The sequence below is a fragment of the Bombus flavifrons genome, chromosome 4 (genome assembly GCF_040668555.2).
Source record: "Bombus flavifrons isolate JBK064 chromosome 4, iyBomFlav1_principal, whole genome shotgun sequence".
In the NCBI taxonomy this organism is placed as follows: domain Eukaryota; kingdom Metazoa; phylum Arthropoda; class Insecta; order Hymenoptera; family Apidae; genus Bombus; species Bombus flavifrons.
This window is the reverse complement of record NC_138445.1, coordinates 14,882,686-14,903,786: the sequence shown is the minus strand read 5'-3', so window position 1 is coordinate 14,903,786 and position 21,101 is coordinate 14,882,686. Positions and strand designations below refer to the sequence as shown.

Below are 21,101 nucleotides of genomic sequence, written 5' to 3'. Positions count from 1 at the left end.
ATAATGCGTTGTCTTTTACATTATGTTCTGCCACGTTTGCGAAATATCATGTTATGTTATGTTAATATTATGATAATATTTATATCAGGTAAATATCGAAGAAAGAATAAAATCCTAATTATACTTTACTATACTATACATGATTTATTTATTCATGGCCACGAAACGCCAAATATTTGGAAAGGTATGGTCGAGTGGGAGAAGCTACTTCGAAAGTGTCATTCTCGATTGTATACTTATGCGAACAAACTGGCTGCTACTGTCTCAGTTGTTGCCCTCTACTCAGCCCGTAAGACAGCGTCGCGTCGTTGAGAACAGTTCAAATTGTTGCCAGTGTAACATATTGAACGTAACACGGCCTTTTGTAAAACCTCTCATAAAGCACCGGGGATCTAAAATTGTCGCTGAATACACCAACAAAGGACTCGACATTCTTATACATCTTTTCGAAGCACAAACTTGTGTTTCGATTTTGGATCACGTTCGTTTCAACGACCAAGCTTTGTTGTGTGCCATTTCCTGTTCTCCGAAACGTCGAAACAAAACGTGAAATAACTTTGTGTTAAAATCAGTCACAGTGGAGAAATACTTTTTTCGCTAACTATGATCGATCTATCGTTGCAGAGTGCGTTCGTTGAGTGAATTAAAAAATCGTGTTTGAGCGTGTGTCATCGACGAAGAAGGCTGTAGAAAATGGTAATCGATTTGCTGTGTAACCCTGGAAATAGCCGGTTTCGTTTAAACAAATAACGTGCGTTATGTGCATGTTTCAAGGCTGAGCAATTCGCGTTAAAGTTTATCGAAAATTCGAATGGTTTGAGGAAACAGGTATATAAGTTTGAAGGTAACAGAATCACGATTCTGGGTAAATTCCAGATGAACGTAAAGATATCGTTTATCGATATACTGTTCATTCATCGCAAATATATTCGCGTTTGCACGTGTGCCGTTATCATATACAATCATTAAAGTAACAAGTTTATATATTAGAAAATGTTCCGATACGTGCACCTTTCGTCTACTAATGACATTCGGGAACAACAATTTTAATTTCAAACGAATGCGTTCTAGTTCTATGAAAAACAGATATCGCAATTATCGCTATCATAGATAAACACAAACGTAAAAATAATTATAAACGAAAGATAAACAAAGACTCGCCGTAATGTAGGATACTATACTGATAAGAGTCCTAACTTCCACGTCGAGCCGCTTATACTTAAATTCTCGTCAAAGTGTCATCAAACCGTATAATGGCGTCCATTAAACTGCAATCACGCTAATTGCGTTCCCGTATATGCTGCCGCATCGTCATAGCGCAAACGCTGAGTCGGAGAATTCTATGAATGGATTCGAAAAGATATATATTTGAAATACGAATCGTAAAATATCACATAGTCTGAATTAACGAGATTTTTCTCCCGACTTAAGTTTCAGAAAGCTTTCGTTCTTTTTCTAACTACGATACTACGCGTCATATATACGTAGATAGAATTATAAGTCTGCGGATTTTTACGTAAATTCATACTTTCGAGAATATAATTCAAAAAAGCAGAATCCGAGAAGAAAATTGTTCTACCTACCAAATACCGTAAGAAGCACCATACATTGGACATATTACATATTTCTTCGTATTATGTGCATTTTCTTGTGCCACGTTGTACTTTCAAATTTCCTATAAACGCGTAAAAGTGCGCGGTCTGCTTGTAAAATTTAACAGCCATAGAATGATTTCATAGGTAGGATACGATTTGACAGCCACGACATGATCTGACAGGTGGTTTCACAGCCGTAAAATGTGACTTGATAGTCATGGTGTAGAAGTCAAAGACAGGTGAGAAAATTAAGAAGACAATCGGTCTTGACAGACATTCTAAAAATAGGTGAACGATACTGTAATTCGCGACTTCATTGTGTCTATCCCATCAACTGTGCGGTGTTTCGAAGTAGGCTGATAAAAGCACACGATTGGAAACCGGTTTGCTGGCCTTGTGCGTTTTCTCTGGAATTATGACACGCACTTTCGTGGACCATGGGAAGGGAAATCTCTTTGGAGCGTACAAACAGTCCCGCAGCTTGTAACGTGAATCGGTCCGAACGATTATCTCGCGTTGCTCCGAGGCAATGAATAATTAAAGAATTCTCGAAGTGACTGGGATCAAAGGAAGGCGCCAATTAAGGTGAATAAAAGGGTGGCGCAGGTTTTAAAAGATTAACAGATTTAACAGATTTTAACAGGTTTCGAAGGTTCAAGATACAAAGAGATAGGGAGGTTTTAACAGATAAACGTGTTGAAATGAATGAAAAGTAAAGGATCCGTATAAAATAGGTTGTGAGGTTGCTTGAAAACTTAATCTGTTACTTTAGATTAATCTTTTATTTAAAACCACACGTATCTTTGTATCTTTTCTAAATTTTACTCTATTTAGAGTACCAAGGATTTATAGATAGAAATGTGACGTACAAATATATCTAATCTTAAATATAACTTGAACTTTTTATCTTTATTCTATTCTAGTTTCAATTCGAATATCTAGCATCGATATCGATGTTTTCTCAATTTTCCAAGAATACGTATATCTATTTATTTGGTATTTGATTATTGCTGATCTTAGATTTTTGAAGTAACTGGAACACTCGGCTGGTTTCCAAATGTTAAATATGCCTTGCGACACCTCCGATATTGTTGTCTACGTACGTTAAAGTACTAGTGACACCAAAAAAAATGCTCTTGCAAATTCAGCTAAAACGCGAACAGAAGGTAACGTTGTACCTGGACACTTTAGACTGCCACTTTATACGCGATAGCCTTTTTTCTTAGAATTCCTTTTCGATAAAGCTACGAAAACTGTACAGAGTCAATGAAAATCGATAAATTGTTCGGCATCTGTGTATAATCTCTAACAAGCTGAGCTTTAAATTATCTCGAAAACACTACCAGCAAATCGAGCTTCGCATGACCACAATATTCGAAATGACTCCTTTCTCCACGCAGCGGAGCAAACGAATCCATCGAAAGCGTAGTCGACAGGTCGAGTTTAGCCAAGATAAAACGAACAAACTGGTCAGAGGAATCTAAGAGCTCACCTCAGTCCCAAGTGGACGGATCTAGCGGGAATTTGGCGCGAAAAGAAAGTTGGAGTATCTATTCCTGTTCTAGATGTTTCGTTGGGAGAACAAACTTCAAACTGTAGCTGCAAACGACGCTGGATCCGCCCTAACGACGAGAATAGAGGTTTGATAGCCAGGCCAGGTCTTCTGTGTCTTCGTTGCGATCGTTACGTCTCTAATTAGCAGTGTCACCGAGAAAAGGCAGAAGACACGAGACGGACGCGAATTAATTAACGAGCAATCTCGTTGCCGGTTGTGTGACATGTAATTAAGTATTGCCATGGAAATTCTGGAATCTCGAGTTCCTGGTTCCTCCGCGTTTCGGTGAATATCGTGAAAATAACAAGAGACGTTTCGTAAATTCCTTTGGTATGGACCTTTGTAACGTATTACGTAGTGACAATTAATAATTACTGTGTTATTCGAGGATAATTTGCAATAAACGTTGGACAAATTTGTTTTGGACAAATCTATGCGGTCTATGATGTGTTCGATGGAGAGACGATTAACTTGTGGATTAAGAAGCTGAAGTGAAATTCGCGAGGTAAGAAATTATCGAGTTATTGGAACAATTTTAGAACCATTATTAATAACAAATTATTCGTATAAATAGCAACCAGTTATTTGGACAAATCAGAAAGAATAATTTACGATGAATAATTTATACTAATTATTAAACGGATAAAATACTTCACAGAGCTGTATTTATTCCGATAACTATCTCAAACAAATATTTGTTCGAAATAATTCGAATATAATGCCCAACTCTGCAAAATACCTCCTCCTACAGCGTGTTCGTAGCGTTGCGCTCGTTTCAAAGTCCATTCCAAGCTCAGACATAAATCCAATATACCGTTGTAATAAAAAGAACCTCTCTGATGTCTAACGTTGTACGATCGGTTTTAAAATCCTTTTGATATAGTAAAATTTCTGTAGAATATTTGACTGGATGCGTGTTATCGGTGAATGTTCGTAATCGTAAAAAAAAAAAAAAAAATCAGAACGAGAGGTCTTGCAATGGGCCACGATAAATAAAATGTCCTGTCAGCAAAGCAGCATGCACGGTGCTCCTGCAACGTCGAGAATCGAATGGTGTTGCTCGCTCGTGATAAAGCACGAATTCGCGCGACGCTTCCTTCGGTAATAAAAACCGAGATACAGAGAGAGGCTGGTTCTACAACGGTGGATGGCTTCATGCATTCACTCGTTTAACGTAGGGAGATAAAGCGGCTTCTCGGAGCGCGATTTATAGGCTAGTGGATTTCCACAGAGCTGAAATTGTAAGGATAATTAGATTTCGGACGAGTGGAACGCAGATAAGACACTGTTATATTACAGCGATGGATTATTTTCCGATTATATCACTTGACGATTGTTTGAAACGATTTAGAATTATTCTATTTGAGAATTTCCATTTTAATAGGATTGTCTTATCATGGAATTTATTCTAAATATTTTGGAATTATTTTAAATATTTTAGAATTTAATTTCAAATGTTTTAGAATTCCATTTTAAATACTGAAAAATTACGTTTTAAACGTCGGAGAATCTTATTTAGAAATTGATATATTTTAATATCATTCAGACTCTAGGCTATCGTTTGGAAATTTATTTTACGCATATTTCGGGATTACTTTATTCGCAAGATTATTTTCAATATTTTAGAATTAATTTACTCAGAAATTTTATTTTATTCGAGAATTTATTTTAAACATTCGCCTGTTAGGATTTTCTATACAATTCGGCAACTATGCTATTCCAGAATCGTGACTTTTTTTTTAATTCATTTGTTCCTACCTCTTTTGTCCATTCGACCTTTGAGAGGCTTTGGTTTTTACTTTTTTATACCTGCTTTTATCGGTTGTAGAAGGTCGCTAAATTCATTTGCTATTTGCATAGCAAATATCATTATCGATAATCGTTCGGTTCAAATTTTCTGTTATAATATTATACAACGTCACATTGGACGCAATTTTATCGATATGTTATAATTAAACGTAAAATTACGAACCAACGAACTACAATGAATATTTTCTGTTTAATAGAAATGACTTTTTACCGGCTTGCAGCAGTAAATCTTCCCAATTGTATTTGTATGCAGCTGTTTTAGCAATAAAATCAACAAAATTAAAAGCGGCCTGTTTCTATGATCTTTATGTTTCTCCCGGGAAACAGGATATTGCTTTTCTGAGTAAGCACTTGCACCTATAAAAAGTATAATTGAACTCGAAAACAAGATTTTATATTCCAAGTCGACAAATGGAACGCTTACTCGGTCGTTCGTCCTTTTTAATACTCGCGTAATTACTCAGCATGTGTTCGTATCGCGATAGGATAATGAACAGGGAAACGTTTTCATTACGGCGTTCTTGGAGAAAACGAAAGTTTCTCCATATGGGGACACGCTACCTTACTGTACTATGCTATTACTCTGCTATTATGTATTTTTCTCTTCCGTTGATTATTCGAGGTCGGCAAACCATTGTTTAGTTGACATTACCATGAGAACAAAGAAAGTGTGTAAAATTGCGTATTCAGAAAGGTTTACATTAGGCTTAATTTCTCCAAGATCAAATAACGAAGTAATACTGGCGAAAGTTGTAAAAAATAATAATAACTAAATATAGATGCTTCGTTGCACATTGCTTTGCAAAGGTGAAAAACATAAAAGGTAGAAAAATACATTAGAAAAATGGTAAGCGCGAGACAATGTTACATAAATTACAACAAATTTCTAAATTATCGAGTCACGAAGAAAATTTCATTTTCGGCTAGCGTAAAGATTCCACAATATTTTGCTGAATGATTCGCATAAAAAATTGCTCAGGAAATCCTTTTAATATCGTGCACGAAAAATCAACGAACGTCTCAAGGGAACTGAATGAAATATCCAAGTCGAGGAGAATTAACACTTTGACTGCCACGCCGAAATCACATGTTTCGTTCAGGACGTCACGAGAGTATATTTATTACTCAAAGCATATAATGGCAAAATAATAATAAATTGATGATGTAAGACAACATTCTCGCACAATGGACCGATTATCTTATTGGTGGTCACGGGTGACCACCGCGGGGCCTCGGTAACAGTTAATAGCGACATATTATAACAAGATTACGCGGGCCCGCACTCAATTAGTTGCCAGCTTGAGCGACCCGCCGCACTCAATTAGTTGCCAGCTTGAGCGGCCCGCACTCAATTAGTTGCCAGCTTCAGCGGCCCGCACTCAATTAGTTACCAGCTTGAGCGACCCGCACTCAATTAGTTGCCAGCTTGAGACCCGCAACGACTTAGTTGCCAGCTTGAAAACCGCAACGACTTAGTTGGCAGCTTGAGCGGCCCACATCGACTTAGTTGCCAGCTTGAGCGGCCCGCATCGACTTAGTTGCCAGCTTGAGCAGCCCGCACTCAATTGAGCGGCAACTAATTGAGTGCGGATTTTCTCAATACCGACTACTCTGCATTCTCGCGATGTTTCTTCCGGACAATCCTAAGTTCTTAACCGAGTGCTTCACAGTTCTATTCTGTAGCATCGCTCTCTACAGTTTTTATATTTCTTTCGAAAACAACCGTAAGACGTTTTTCCATAAAATTTCTTTTTATCTATTTATCTGTGTTTTAAGAAGGTTGCGTAAACGATCGAAAATTCGATGCATGCAATCGCGGCAAGATCGTTAATGGTGAAATCGTGTTGAAAAGCTAAAGATGTCTCTCTTCGAGGACTCTTATCTTCGATCCACATAAAAACAGATGGACCGCCATTCCTCTTCCTTTTCTACTGGGTCACGTTCTACCAGAAAGTCGTGACAATGATTCAAGAAGAATTAGTCTTAGTACGAGAGGGAAAAACGAAGAGGGATGAAGAATTAAGTGTATCAACTCTGTTGTCTTCGTTTTGTCGTCTTTAATCCAATTATATTTCTTCAAAGTTGAAAAATGTCGAGCTTGTTGAGCAAATTATGAAGATATTCTCTTAAAACGTTAAAAATTCTGTGAAACGAACAAATGATTGAGATATAAAATTTCGAGATATAAGCGTGAGCAACGTTAACGATTGTTCCTATTTATTGTAGAAAGTTTTTATTCGTATAACTAATTAACATATTAATAGAAATATACTGAATTAATGTGATATCGTCTGTGTAATAGTAATATTTATTACTACCGTTGCTATATTACCGTGCTGAGAATATCTCAGAATCATTCTTTTAGGAAGGCACAGAAGACAGTTTGCACTGGGAAACTTGAAGTAGTACAGATTGCAAAAACTTAGGTAACTAAAGTTTTTATGGTCGCACAGGAAGGAAGTAAGTTGTGTAGAATAATGTGAATGGATTGTTCGTGCCGCAATATGTTTCTAAATTCTTGTGATATACGTGGAAACTTTGTCCATTGTATTACATCGCAAATATTCTTTGTGTCATGTACAATCGTAAATCGTCCGCATTTCTACAACAACAAAATTTTCTTGCACGTCAAATCCAGAAATATCATACACAACGTGTCTGAAATCAGTTCATCCACCAATTAATGCTTCTTGCGCTTACAAAACGAAATAGTTAAAAAATAATTATAATTTCTAGTTCGAAACTTCATCGACATTTTCTATTATTTTGATTAATAACTGACTATCAATTTGTAGCGATACTTTCGCCCTCGAAGAATGCAAACGATTCGACATCCAAGACGCTTTAAGCAAAGACATTCCATACAGATCGCATAATTTAACCGGAGCATCTATTATCTTGTTAGTTCGATCGTTACCAGCTCCATTATAGTTCATTCGCACTTCTCAACGATTGTCTTACGGTTTGAGAATGCACTGAATTTATTGTTTGTTAGGCGCGAGTGATGCCGAACAGCGAAGTACTACTCGTACTTTGAAAATTATTATTCCAATCATCTATCTACCATTTTCTTTCTAAAACGACGTATTGTTTTTTCAGTTATAATGATGACTGGGGTCGATAATCTCGCGTACGACGCTCCGGACAATGCGGTGAGTAAATATCAACGAGGGTAAAAAATAATTAAGTAAGCGTAAGTAAAAATTACCTCAAGCCATGGTGATCGTCATTAACCATCGATATTGTTACATCATGAATTCGTAGCAATGTAATCACATAGTTACAGATTGTCAAAAATTAATACAATCTTCTGTAACGTAACACCAAATCCTGGTTGCAACGTCGAAATCAACAAAATCTTTCGTTTTTCTATTTCATTTCGTAGAAACGACTATCTGTGATGTCCTTAAATGCACGAACAACTTCAACCAACTGCGTTAAATTTTTGCAATTACAACCAGTCGAAAGGCAAAATCCTATATTCTCAAAACTAAAAACTAGCTCGCTATCTTTTCAATTTTCGAGTAACCATGTTAACAACAGGCAGAACGAGAAGCACTCGCACGTGCTTATGCAAATTCGTAGGAGGACCGCAGGGGATGGAAAATTTGCGCTAGGTCAGACGCTACGGGGATCGGTGGAACGATGCAAGATATTGCACTTGTTTATTCCCGTGGGATAGCCGCTGAAATAACGCCGAGGTTGCTTCGCTGGTGCAACTTTCGGTTTATCGGCTGCGAGATTAGAACGAACTTCACGCTGCGCTTGGAATAAAAAAAAGAAAAAAAAAGGAAAGAAAAAGAAGAAAAATCTGTAAAAGGTGCCTTCGTGGGCAGGTTGAACGGTGTTTTAAAGTTGGCAACTTCGTTGAATCATTTTCACCGTAATCGTCGGAAACCACCGCCCCCTTCGGCTTAACTTTCAAACAGCTACCCCTCAGGGGAGTTATTTAATTTGCGCGTTTGATCGTAAAGCTGTTTCGGTATGGTTTATTAGAATGAGGAAGTTGTTGCAAAGGGATTTTAAGAGCGGTGAATTTTTATCAGAGCGTGGAAAGCTGCGTGGATCGCGGTTTAAGTTTCTGTTAGTTCGTTTAAGTTGCAGCGACGAGGTATTGGATTTTGAGTGTAATAACCGGCGCGCTGAATTGCATTGTTTAGGACGTGTAGCTTTTATCCGCGCAAAATTTTACAAGATTTGCAAAAACTTTCGAAAGTTACGAGTATGGAATCGTGGTAGAAATATTCAAATTTTCCACGTCATGGGCACATATTTGAAGCTTAATTTCAGAAATCGAGAAATTCCAAAGTGCCTACAACTTTCGTGCAAGCGACGCGAAATATCAAAGATGGAAAAAACTGAAGCTTTCTCTCTAGAATTGAGTGTTATAAAAGTAAACTTTTACTTCTTGTTATACTTATTATATTATACTTATTTATTATTATACTTATTATTATTATTATACTTATTATGTTATACTTATTTCTTGTTATAATTGAAATAATTCCATATCTATCTCCTTCGCTTATATTCATACCTAGTTATTCGTATTATTTAGATTTCAAACAAACAGTGTCTAAACATCTATTTTCTCCGATTCCAATCTCGTAATCTTTCACAAAATATCCAACAGCTGCGAAGGGGCTGCTGAAAAATCGAAAGATAAGAAGAATCGACGACGATGTTTGCCTAAAGAATATTGGCCGGAGGAAAGCGGTTTCGTATGAAAGTCAGGCCGAATTCTTCGACGACGTGTATATCTTGGGGACCCTGGGATCTCAACGTCTGGCACAATGCGCGTACAACGTAAACTCGTTTCAAGCTCGCGGAGAACTCTTGTATTCAGCCGGGTTATCCCGATCCTAGTTTTCATTTAAAAGGAGCTTGCCCTGTCTGTGAAAGCGGTTCGCGCCATTTTCGATACGTACCGGAATCTACGAGCCTTTATAAAAGGAAAGACGAAAAGAGGTTGAAGCTGCTTCCACGGCAAACCTTCGTATTATTAACCTTTTGTAACCGGAATTTTTGTTTGCCTGTCGTGAGAGGAAATTCTATTGTTGGCTCGAAATTTCTCCGATTATTTTACGAAGTAGGAAACGATTGTTACTATAGAAACGAATCTTGCCATGTATAATGCTCACGTAATATACCTAATCACACCTATTAAATTGCATTTTGTCAGTTTTTATATAACTATTATACTTCTTTTTATCTTTTCTGTAAGATTGATATCATCTAGGAAGAACAAAACTCTAGTCTAAAAGTGATCAAATAACGAAAGATAAATTACGTCAGAATTCTCATAAAATGAATATTCTCTGTATCGAATTATATACCGTTTTATGTATCCTATGATATTATGAAAAATTACATAATTCGAAAATTACATTAATAAGAAGCTATTAATAGCTTATTTGCCTGTACTATTGCAATTACGATGGGTTTGACGGAACGTATATGTGATCGGCGATCGTTCATTTCCGTAGTTGCGGTGCGTGTGGTTGACGCAGACTGATTCCATCGAATTGCAATTTCGAGATACAGTTTGCCGATATATCTCGACACGATAATCGAAAAACAACTCTCGAAAAATTTCACATTGGACAATTTTAATCGCTTGATTCCACGTGTTCATTTCGTCAGATGATTTTCGTAACAGCTGAAGGCAGACGTGTTCGTCTTCCACCAACGATAAATTAAAGCTTCGTTAAAAAGGAACCATTATGATTAAATTAACATACCCTCGATCAACCTGTCGCTCGAAACGAATCAAACTCCATCTCCCTTCAACGCAAAACAGCAAAAAAGAAAAAAAAAACCGAAAACCTACATGAACGAAGCACGTTCACTGGTAAGCCACAAATCACTCTCTGCCTTCAATACATCGCGCAACGAACGTCAAAAATACATCTCATAAAAACATATTCCGCCATTCAACCTAACCGACTAACTCCGATAAATCCCATCAATCTCTCCCAATCACTTTATCCATTTGAAAAAATTAAAAAAGGAAAAAAGAGAAAGGACGAAGAAGGAAGAGGAGAGAACAAAAAGGAAAAAAGGATTTGACGAATTACAGGCTGAAACGCGTATGAATGGCACTCCAGGAGGGAAAATGAGATCATTCACCGGAGGCTAGGCACGTCAGCTCGATGACGGAAGCCCCAATTCCCCTGGACGCGATTTTTCCGGAATTTGCGACGCTGACGTTGGAATATGGGACGAAAATTTCGAGCGATCTACATATTTTACACGCACGGCTCCTCTCGTCGTCCCTAGTTTACTTCTTTGTTCTCGTAGCTCTGTTCACTCGGCCATTGTTATCGTTGTCTTCGGTACTATCAGCGGAGTGGTGGAGGGAGACAGGTTTTGGTCGGCTTGGCTTGGCTTGGCTTGGTAGTTGCGCGCGTTTAATGCCTGCGGGCTACGATTGTGCCGCAATTACGAGGAGTAGTGGCACAGCATCACGAAGATGTCGAAGAGAAAAATAATGGTTAGAAAAGAAGGATGGGGACACTGGCAGACAGGATGACTCGTTGGGCCGACGAGAATCGTCGAAATTAATGGATCGTGGTCAGGAATACGTGGGAAGAGACTCGCTAGCTACGTATCGCAATCGTGGAAATAGGATTATCGTTGACGTCTTTGTCACTGAGATTTTGGTCGCTTGTGACGGAGAAATAGTCGAAATAACTTGTTGCTATAGTAGACTGTAACATAATCTAACGCACTGTAGACCTTCCTCGGGTTTTGGGCACCTCGGACATTCTTGGGCATTCTTGGGCGTTTTTTGATATGTATCTTTTCTTTTAAGTCGACTCTGCCTATTTCGTGTAATGTAATTTGACATTAAATCGTTAGATGATGATTTAATACAAGTTTACAAGTGGTGGAGAATGTGTATTGAAGGAAATAATAAGGAGACATGATTCTTCTTTTATTTAAAAGATCGAAACTAATCAATGGCGTGATTAAATTGCTTGGAATTGGTACACCGATGTAGTAAAAACTTGGTAAACTACAAAATGTTCAGCCAGTTTTAGCGTGGTTGGTAGTAGAATGTTTTTGCTGAGAAAAACAGGACACTATATATCTAACTCCTACGTTACATGCTACTATATAACGTTAACATTCCTGGGGGAGGCATTTTTAACCGGTTTTCACGTTGAACCGTGAAAGGAAAAGACTTTGGGGGAGGGAAGCGAGTGGAATGGACGGTAGCAGCTTGCCATCGACGTTCCTCCGCATCGCTCTGAGAGCAACAGGAGACTGTGGCAAGAACGTTTCGTCGGTCAAATAATAGTCGCGTGTCAATTGTAAGGAGACTGCATGCAATTCATGCGCAATTTAGTTGTCTACAGGCATGCACTGAATAATAAAAAACTAACCGCGTTAAATAATATAGGATTTATTTTAACGATCAAAGTAGAAACCTGTGTTCTCTTTCTTTCTTCTTTTTTATTATAACGTTATTTATTTTATCGTTTTTAAATTATAGTCATCTATAGAGTACCTATATAAGAAATGTTTGAATGACTTTACCTGAATTCAAGTCTGTCATGATATTTATGTTTCATATATCTATCTAATGTTATATATAACTGTTTAGAAAGGAGACGGAGAGACAGAGCAGATCCAGTTACGTTTTAATTTACAATATCGGTAAAAATCATTTAAAGCTAAGAATAACTCTTCATTCAACGATAATTATTTAAAATTTTTCATTGAATCAATACGATCCAATACACCGTTTACGTGTTCACATACTGACAAACGCAATCTCCGAGTTAACGAATCGTATTCGGAGCTCTCCAACGCACCCTTCGCTCGCTTCCATTCCCAAAATCACAGAAATTCCCTGTCAAAAACGTCTCAACGACGGGAGGTTGGTTCATTTCCCATCGATATCAATCGAATAGTCGCGTTCCTCTTTACCTTTTCTATCAAAAACCCTTTCAATTCTAGATCAAGCGTTTCGTTCGAAAACTATAAAGCCACCTCGCTGTTCCACAGAAATACAGAAAACAAAAGTTTCTCTCAATCTAATCAAACGCAAAATAGCCAACAAGACTCGCAAGAGGTTAGAAAATTAAAGAATCTACTTCGACTTTAAATTAGAAAATTTACTTCATTCGCAAAATTAAACAAACGAAGAAGAAGAAGACCAAATGATGCCAGGTCGAGCGTATCGCTCGAATAATCCAGCCTCTCTTCTCTCTCTTCCCACACAAAATCCTCCCAATAACAACAACCAAAAAAAAAAGAAGAAGAAAAGGAAGAAGTTAAATGAAAACTAATCAACGTACACGAACAACATCGGCAAGAAACCACGAGAAAAGGACGAGCCTAAAAAGAACCGAAGGAAAGTTAGTCGATGCTGCTCTATGATGGTGCTTATTAATCACGATCGACCGCAAAATTCCAATCAATCGGACCGCGTTCCATCCGGGTGGCATCTATTCTTTTTTCTTTCTTTTTTCACGTTGGATTTTTCCTTTGAAAGGATCCAGAACGGACAAGTAGCCAGGCACTGGCACTGTACGAAGCGACGGCAAATAGAGAGGAAAGAAGGTCAGAGAGGGGGACAGGGACCGCAGGGAGAGATGCTCGTTGTGGTATTCGTTAGTCGGCGTTCGACGATGAAAACGCCGGAGGATGGGAAACAGACGGGGACAGGAGTCGGTCGAACGAGCGATTCAAGCGAAACGACCGACTAAATAATTGGCAGCGGGGGTTTTGCGAGAAACGCCGGTTGCCGCACGGGCGCCATTTAATCTGAATTAACAAGCTGTTTGACGTATTCACTTTATGCCTGCCCACAAATCGAGTTACTTCTGAATGAAGTCGTTAGGAATGCGCGAGACCAGTCTCGCTTGTTTCGCGCGACGTAGACGCGGCAGAAGTTGACTGCGGCTGAAAGACGAGATGACTAGAGAGTCCATGTTGATGCGGTGTGTAATTTGGTATTTGTCTACAGTGGCTGGCGAAAGTGAGTATTTCGACGCGTACGAAACTTTTCACTATACATATACGTAACACATTTTCACATTGGTTTCAAACTTTAACGATATAAATATGACGCTGGTGTCTCGTTGTTGCTAATGAAATTTCAAAACGTCTCGTATAACAACATACACGTACAATTTTTCTACTTCAAGTACTCGAGTATCAGTGTACATGTATAGAGCTTTTTTTCGACAATGATTGCCGAATCTCTTCCTTTTATGGAACAAGGGCTGTTAAAAGAGAAACTTGTTGAATAATTTCGTATTCGATGTCCCATGGAAGTAACGATACTTTGTCTGTCGTCGTCGAATAGTCAAAGCGAACGCGTATTCATTAAACGGAAAACCATAAGGGAAAAATTCCTACGCAATTTATTCGATTTACCATCTGGTCTTGCGCACGCTTTTTCCAGAAAGCTCGTCAATCACGATTTCATTTACCTCGGTGAAGTGTCGATTCTCTGCGTGACAAAGTTATACGCAATCAAATAACGAACAAAAGAAATCAAAAAGCGTGGACGGCGCGAAAAAGAGAACCAACCGACAAAAAGACAAAATACGAGAAAAACAAAAAGAGAAAGAGAGAGAGAGAGAGAGGAGGGAAGAAGGAAGTGGAAGAAAAAGGAATTTAGGCGACAAACGTCAGTTGGTCGATGTTGCTCTGGAAAAACGAGCCGCTCTCTGTTTCTTTCTAAGCGTCACGTGAAATCCTCGCAGGACGGAAAAAAACGTGACGGCATAAAAGAACGCACGAATATCGAACGTGACGGAAGCGCGTACAAAGCTCTTTTGAGGCTCGTTTTCATTTCGAACCGAGCGAGCGTCGAGTGCGACGGAAAGAGCCTGCGGAACGAGCTGTGGCGAGAGGAGAGAAAAAGAGTCGGCGAAGAGAAAAAGAGCAGCGAGAAAAGTGCAAAAATGTATTCCATTACACGCGAAGTGTGTATAAGAATATCGCGACTGGTTTTTCCGCGAGTTGTTCTCCGCTCGACGCTTGTCGCCACCGCTTTAAGAAATACGAATGTGTATCTCGTGCGCCACTGTGCATTAGCTTTCTCTCTTCCTTTCTGTTTGCTTCTTTGGTCTTGTCTTATGATTCGGGCGGAAAAAATAACGAAGAAGAAAAAGGCTGTCAAGCGCGACAAGATAATAGGAAAATATGCTCGCTCTATTTTCAAATTTCCTGCTTGAAGTTTCTCATCGATATCGTTCACGGTTGTCGCGATGGTCTGTGCGTGGTATATTAGAAATTTTCTAATTTTAGATTCGGTACTTTTCGAAACTTATGATCGTTTTTTACTTTCAATCGCTTACGCGAATAATGCGGAAGGCTGCGTTTTAATCTTTACATTAATGTTAAATACCTTCGTCTCAAAGGCACGGTAGACTTTCGTTCGAATTGACGGCGCAAGAATTAACAATTGACAGGCTCGTGTCGTACACGGCGCGTGGATCTGTTGAACGAATGAAATTGGAAGGAGCAATACTAGTTGAAACAATATTTTCCTTTCCCGCGCACCAGAGAACCGACAGTTGGAGCGTGTACGTGCCCCTGAAACGGTTTCGTAAGTGTTAATAAATTCAATAAGAAATTATTGAAAACTTCCTCTAAATATATAGGATGGGCCACCCACGGATGTAGCAACGTGACACGCGCCGTTGTTTAACGTGACGCCCTTGCATAGGCGTCGATGAAACTTGATCATCGCTTTCAAAGCAGAATCTCACATGGAGAATTCGATTAATATGTGCTCATAAATTATTCGTGAATCGGATTACTTCATGAATTTTATATTAGGTCGTGTCAAAAGTTTCTTTCGTTTCATAAGGAAATAATAGACGAGTAACAATTTTTCTTTTATATTATTTTATTGAATTATGTATGATCCATTTTGTAGCAATGAAATGAACAAAAAGGATAAAACAAAAAATGTTGTGCATCTATTATTTCCTTATAAAGCGAAAGAAACTTTTAGGGCGACCTAGTAATACTATCTTTATCGCCTTAATTTATCAGTTTTATATTATAGTTCGTGCGAAAACAGCGGAACGTTGGAGATACAAAACATGACCTTTAAAATAATTTAATTAATGTCCTCGTTAACGTGGCACGGTACTAGGGAAAATAAAATATGTTATAAATAAACTAATTTATTTCACAGTATGTTTTGCACGGTATCACGAAACTTCAGAGTCTCTTCTATTATATTTAACATTGTTATGTTTAACATGTCATAAAACCAGAGAGAAAACGACTGTATACTGTGTTATAACATCATTTTACCCATATCGCAATATTTTATTTCGATTAACAGAAAGAGTAATAAAATACTTACACGAAAAACGCTGTAAAATTTGAATACGAAACATGCAACATATTTATAGGCAATCAGAGATTAAGAACAATCCACGTATTCGAATAAACTAGCCAAAACCGTATCATCGATTCCCAACCATCGTTCAATCGCTCCGTCAGGAAACCGAGTAGCAATTATCCCATAGAAGCAATAAATAACCCGCATTCGGTAAACAAATCTCTCGTCACGTTCCACTCCATTCTTCCCCTACAGATTCGATACAATTTCTCTGTACGTGTTACTTTCTACATTCATTTCGGATATCTCCATCTTCAAAAAATTTACAGTTACGTATATTTAGTAATTTTACTTTTACGTTGTAACCTGTACAGAGCTTTCAGACGTTCCATGTGTATCGTCGATATTTCAAGCTTCTCAACTGAAAGGATCAACGTGCATTGCCGATATAATATTGTCAATATTATAATGTTTATTGACAAACCATAACGAGAACCCTAAAATATCGACGATATTATCGATCGTTTGGAGACGCCCTTACAAATTTCCGCGTTATACGGTACGGGCGATAATAGACAGAACAACGCTTAGATAATAATTCGAGAAAATTTTCTTTCTCCGTTTTAATTACAAACGAGAACCAAGACTTAACAATCAATGAAAGCAAAATAACAATATCGCTTTAAAAAATGAAAAATGGTTGCTATTCCTACAACTTGTTTCATCTTTTTACTAATGAAATAAAATTTGCTTGACGAAACTCGAATATGACGAAGAATACACTCGTGTAATAAAAAGAGAGTGTTGGTCAACGGTCGCGGAGCAAGCATAGCGATCAGGCGACCCCTAAAACCGGAAGCCATGGATCTTTATTAAATCCACGAAATTTATGTCGTGGAGGTCGCGTGGCCGGCGAAACGTGCGCGTTGCCCGAAAGGGTATTTATCCCTCTCACCGCGTTTCGAGCGCGTGATCCGCACGTTTGCGTTGAGCAAACGAACGTTGACGCACGGCCTTCCCTCTCCGCCATTGTGTCGACGTGCACACACAGGTCGATAGTATATTGCGTTTTTTCTTCTTGTCCCGGATAATGTCTATGCCCCCAAAGCGCGACGCTCGTCAAACAAATCGTTCCTGAATGTCCGTTTTAATGAACGTGCCATTCGATTTGAACGCTTACTGGACGCCTTCGGCGAGATCAGTACGAGTTTGAGAATTTACCCGGCCGATGTACCGCGTTATAGGGCTTGGAAGAGGAATTTTCTACTTTACTGTAGCGAACACTGACTCACAAAATTTTATATGAATATAGAATTATGTGAGATAGATATTGTGTGTGATGATAGAAACATGTGCCATAGAAAACTCTTATGTCCGTATCGTACGCGCTATCGTATGAAGCGTTTTGAAATTTCATTAGCATCGTAACGAGACACGACTGCAGAGAAGATCATATATGTGTAGGTTCAATTTGAAACCCGTTTAAACACGTATATTTCATATCGCTAATATTCAATTGGTAAGAAGATGGCTACGATGATTTATATCTACTTGTGCAAGCAGAAGGAAGTCTTTTATTACGTCAGTAGACTTGAATATTTAGTGGTAATTTTTTATAATAAATGCTCGTTATGTCAGTTATATACGATTTGTCAGGTGTGGATAATATTTCATCGTAATTGTCCCATGGAAAAATTCGACTGAAAAAATATCTCTTCCGATAGTGGTCCCGAAAAAAGGGAAATTGAAATGAAAAGACCCGCTGGTAGCATTTTATACGTTTTATTATCAATTCTTGCTGCAGTAACGCAAACGATCGATCGATATCCATATCATTATCCATCTGTTGACCGCTTCGTCTCATCAAAACAGAACGCGCACTTTATTTACGAAATAAAAAAGATAACGCCATGGTCACGATTTCGTTTCGTAATAGCTTCGGTGAAAAGGAATTTTTTAATAAAAGCAAGGCGGAGCGTCTATAATATAGGAAGCGCGGCAATTTAAATGTATATACCTTGACCTCTGGAGTCGTAAGTCGACTGATATCAGCAGACGAGATCTGGAAACGCGATCAAGGAGAGACAGAGAAGAGAGAATTGAAGAGAAGAGAAGAGAGATCGTGGGCGTCAACTCGGGAAGTGGATATTTGAGAAAACGTAGCAGCGGCATAAACGAGTCGGTGTATCCAGCAACGGAAGTGGCCCCCTAAAGATAGGAAGGACTTTAATTACACGAGGCCCGTTATCATTGCGGTACAAGCGCGTTGCACTTGAAGGAATTTCGAACGCACCACTGCCTTCTCGCCGATAAATACCTCTCTAAATCCATAATTATGCAACGAAGATATTTACCAGTGTTCTTGCAGAAATGTCATCTTTCCCCTTCTTCCTGGTTCTTTTATTTTGTCTCGTTTCTTAATTAGTTCTTTCTTTTCATTCCCGCTTTTTTTTACACTTGAAGGGTAACCACGAGTGAAAGTTTACCGCAGCGTTTTTTTAATTAAAACCAGGCGAACTCTAGCCGTCAAAAGCAGAAAACAAAAATAAATTTATCATGTTTTTCCATTTAATTAATTACAGCGAAGGCCTTAAGGAGAAAGTTAAGCTAGTTAAATTCACTTTGTTGTTGAAAAATTAACACTGATAGTAACGCTAACGATAAGACTTTCTAAGTGAAAATAAAAAACGGGAATGCTTTTAATTCGACGAAAAGTATTGAGAATTAATTCGTGGTACGAAAAATATAAAATCGATGCGGATATGATAGCTGCGTATAGGTTTCAATTCTCGAATTGTCGGATGACAAGAGGAGGCAAAATGGAAGCCTCTGTTAACGATCATTTCATAGAGGACGCGATGTTATCGCTTAAATATCGATAGTCTCGTGTCAATCGACCTTCTCGATGCCAGGCTGACGCCTCTGGGAAATTTAATTTAACGCTTCGCGAATTTCAGACAGCGGAACGTTGATTCTTTCTAAACGACGAATCTCTCGTGATGTACTCCTTTCTCTTACGGATATTACGATGCCTGACAAAGTACTCGACTTCCAGTTCTTGATTTTTCTTTTTCATGATTGTTTTTTATTTGAGACCGTGTATCGAAATAAACAGATTATTTATAATTGGCTGAAAAACTGAACTCGCGATAAAAAGATCATGTCATTTAAGCATAAACTCTGTAATGCGCGTAGCTCAGATTGTGTGTCGCAATATGGAAGATTTTATTCATTTCCGTCACTACTGATATAAAATAGCAAGTATCCAGAATTCTGTTCAAATATACATAAAATTTATCCTATCTAGCCAGCGACAAAGATAGTTGAGCACTGCAAGAACGTGGAAAAATACAGTTCATGGCTTGATAATTGAATTTAAAAAAAAAAGATTCATCTATAATTCTTCTCTAATTATTTACGCTTAGCGTTGCACACAGCTTAAAAGCATCAAACTACGATATTCTATATAGCATATGAAAAATGTAAAATATAGAAATATCCTAATTTATAAAATCTACTTGTAGAACTTCTTTTATCTTTAAGATGTTACTCCTATACGAAAGACAGTATTAGCACTGGTAAAATTTCATTAACGATCTTAATTCAATCACGGAAAAGGCGACAAATAAAAATACAAGTCCTACATGGCAAAGTGCGACAGTCAGCTTCCAAAATATCATCGACCGAAAACAGCCACCGAATTTTTTAATGCCAGAAATCCGAGAATAGGTGCTTCAGGTAGGTTAGAGTTTGAACCACGAAGTTGTTCACACATACTTACATACATGTCCATCGAATCGGATATTTGTCGTATAATCTATTAAATTCGCATTCGCTATCGATTCCTCGCCGCGTGCTTTCAACGTCAACCGCGTCCTCTTTACGGTCCTTCCCTAACGACCAATATTATCAGGATGATTTATTTGGAACTTTTCGAGTCTGCATACTTAGGTTATTACCGTCATAAATTCGAAACACGTTCTCCACGGTTGATACCATACCTGACCTACCTCATCTTGAAATATGAGAAACTTCGCGGAAGTCCCTATAAAATATTCCCTCCGTCCTCTTACGTTTTTCACGTTGCTTTCCTTTCCTAGTCTAACCGACCTGTTATTCCCATACTATATATATACATTTATATACAATCCTACCACATTTTTGGTGACACAGAGAAGTGCCACTAAAGAAGGAAATATTTCCTAGGATAGGATAAATATTACGACAAAGAACATTTTTCTCCAGTGAGTCGTTAATTTTGAGCGGGATAGTAGAGGATCGAACTTGCATCGTTGTCACGTAAATTGCCTTGTCCCAAGCGAAAGCTCAACTTTTGACCGCAGCAAAGCAAACTATCGCGAACTGCGGTGCAACGAGATAAACTGTAACTCCTGCCGCGAGCCACCAACGAAACCGATAGCCCGGTAGTTCCAGCTATTTTCCAGCTTGCCGTTGCAACGAGTTTCTTAATGCTCTGTATCGAGAAACGCATTTGTCTTCCAGCGTTCCATTAACGAGGCTCGTTGCCCCTGTTCGATTTAGATCGCCGTTCGGCCGCGCGTCGTTTCACGTTACGAATCCACGTTACCATAGACGAACGATAACATTCGAATAAAGTACACTGATCGAACCGTTTCGACATCATGTTTGCAAATTTCCCTTAATTATTTTCTTGTCCTTAGCTGTTCAATGCGGAAGAATTTCTGTGTATTTTTATTAAAAACAAAACAAGTACTCTATAAATTTCCGTTCTAAACGCCTTTTGTGTTGGTCCGAGTTGGTGCTTTTTTCGAAATTTTTATTTCAGATGTTTCATTATTCT

General features: G+C 38.3%; 1 protein-coding gene across 7 annotated transcripts in view; it reads left to right on the top strand.

Moving 5' to 3' along the window:
* The first annotated feature begins 281 nt into the window (after positions 1–281).
* The window catches only part of Oatp26F (Organic anion transporting polypeptide 26F), a 47,596-nt gene continuing 26,776 nt past the window's right edge, over positions 282–21,101 (top strand). The window contains exons 1-4 of one of the 7 annotated variants that reach the window (XM_069110782.1): positions 282–844; positions 1,740–2,180; positions 3,161–3,655; positions 8,059–8,111. In XM_069110782.1, the coding sequence (XP_068966883.1) occupies positions 8,064–8,111 (48 nt within the window). In that variant the 5' untranslated portion in view covers positions 282–844; positions 1,740–2,180; positions 3,161–3,655; positions 8,059–8,063. Of the gene's footprint in view, positions 845–1,739; positions 3,656–8,058; positions 8,112–21,101 lie in introns of all 7 variants that reach the window. The other 6 variants (XM_069110785.1, XM_069110783.1, XM_069110780.1 and 3 more) reach the window with 6 other exon arrangements.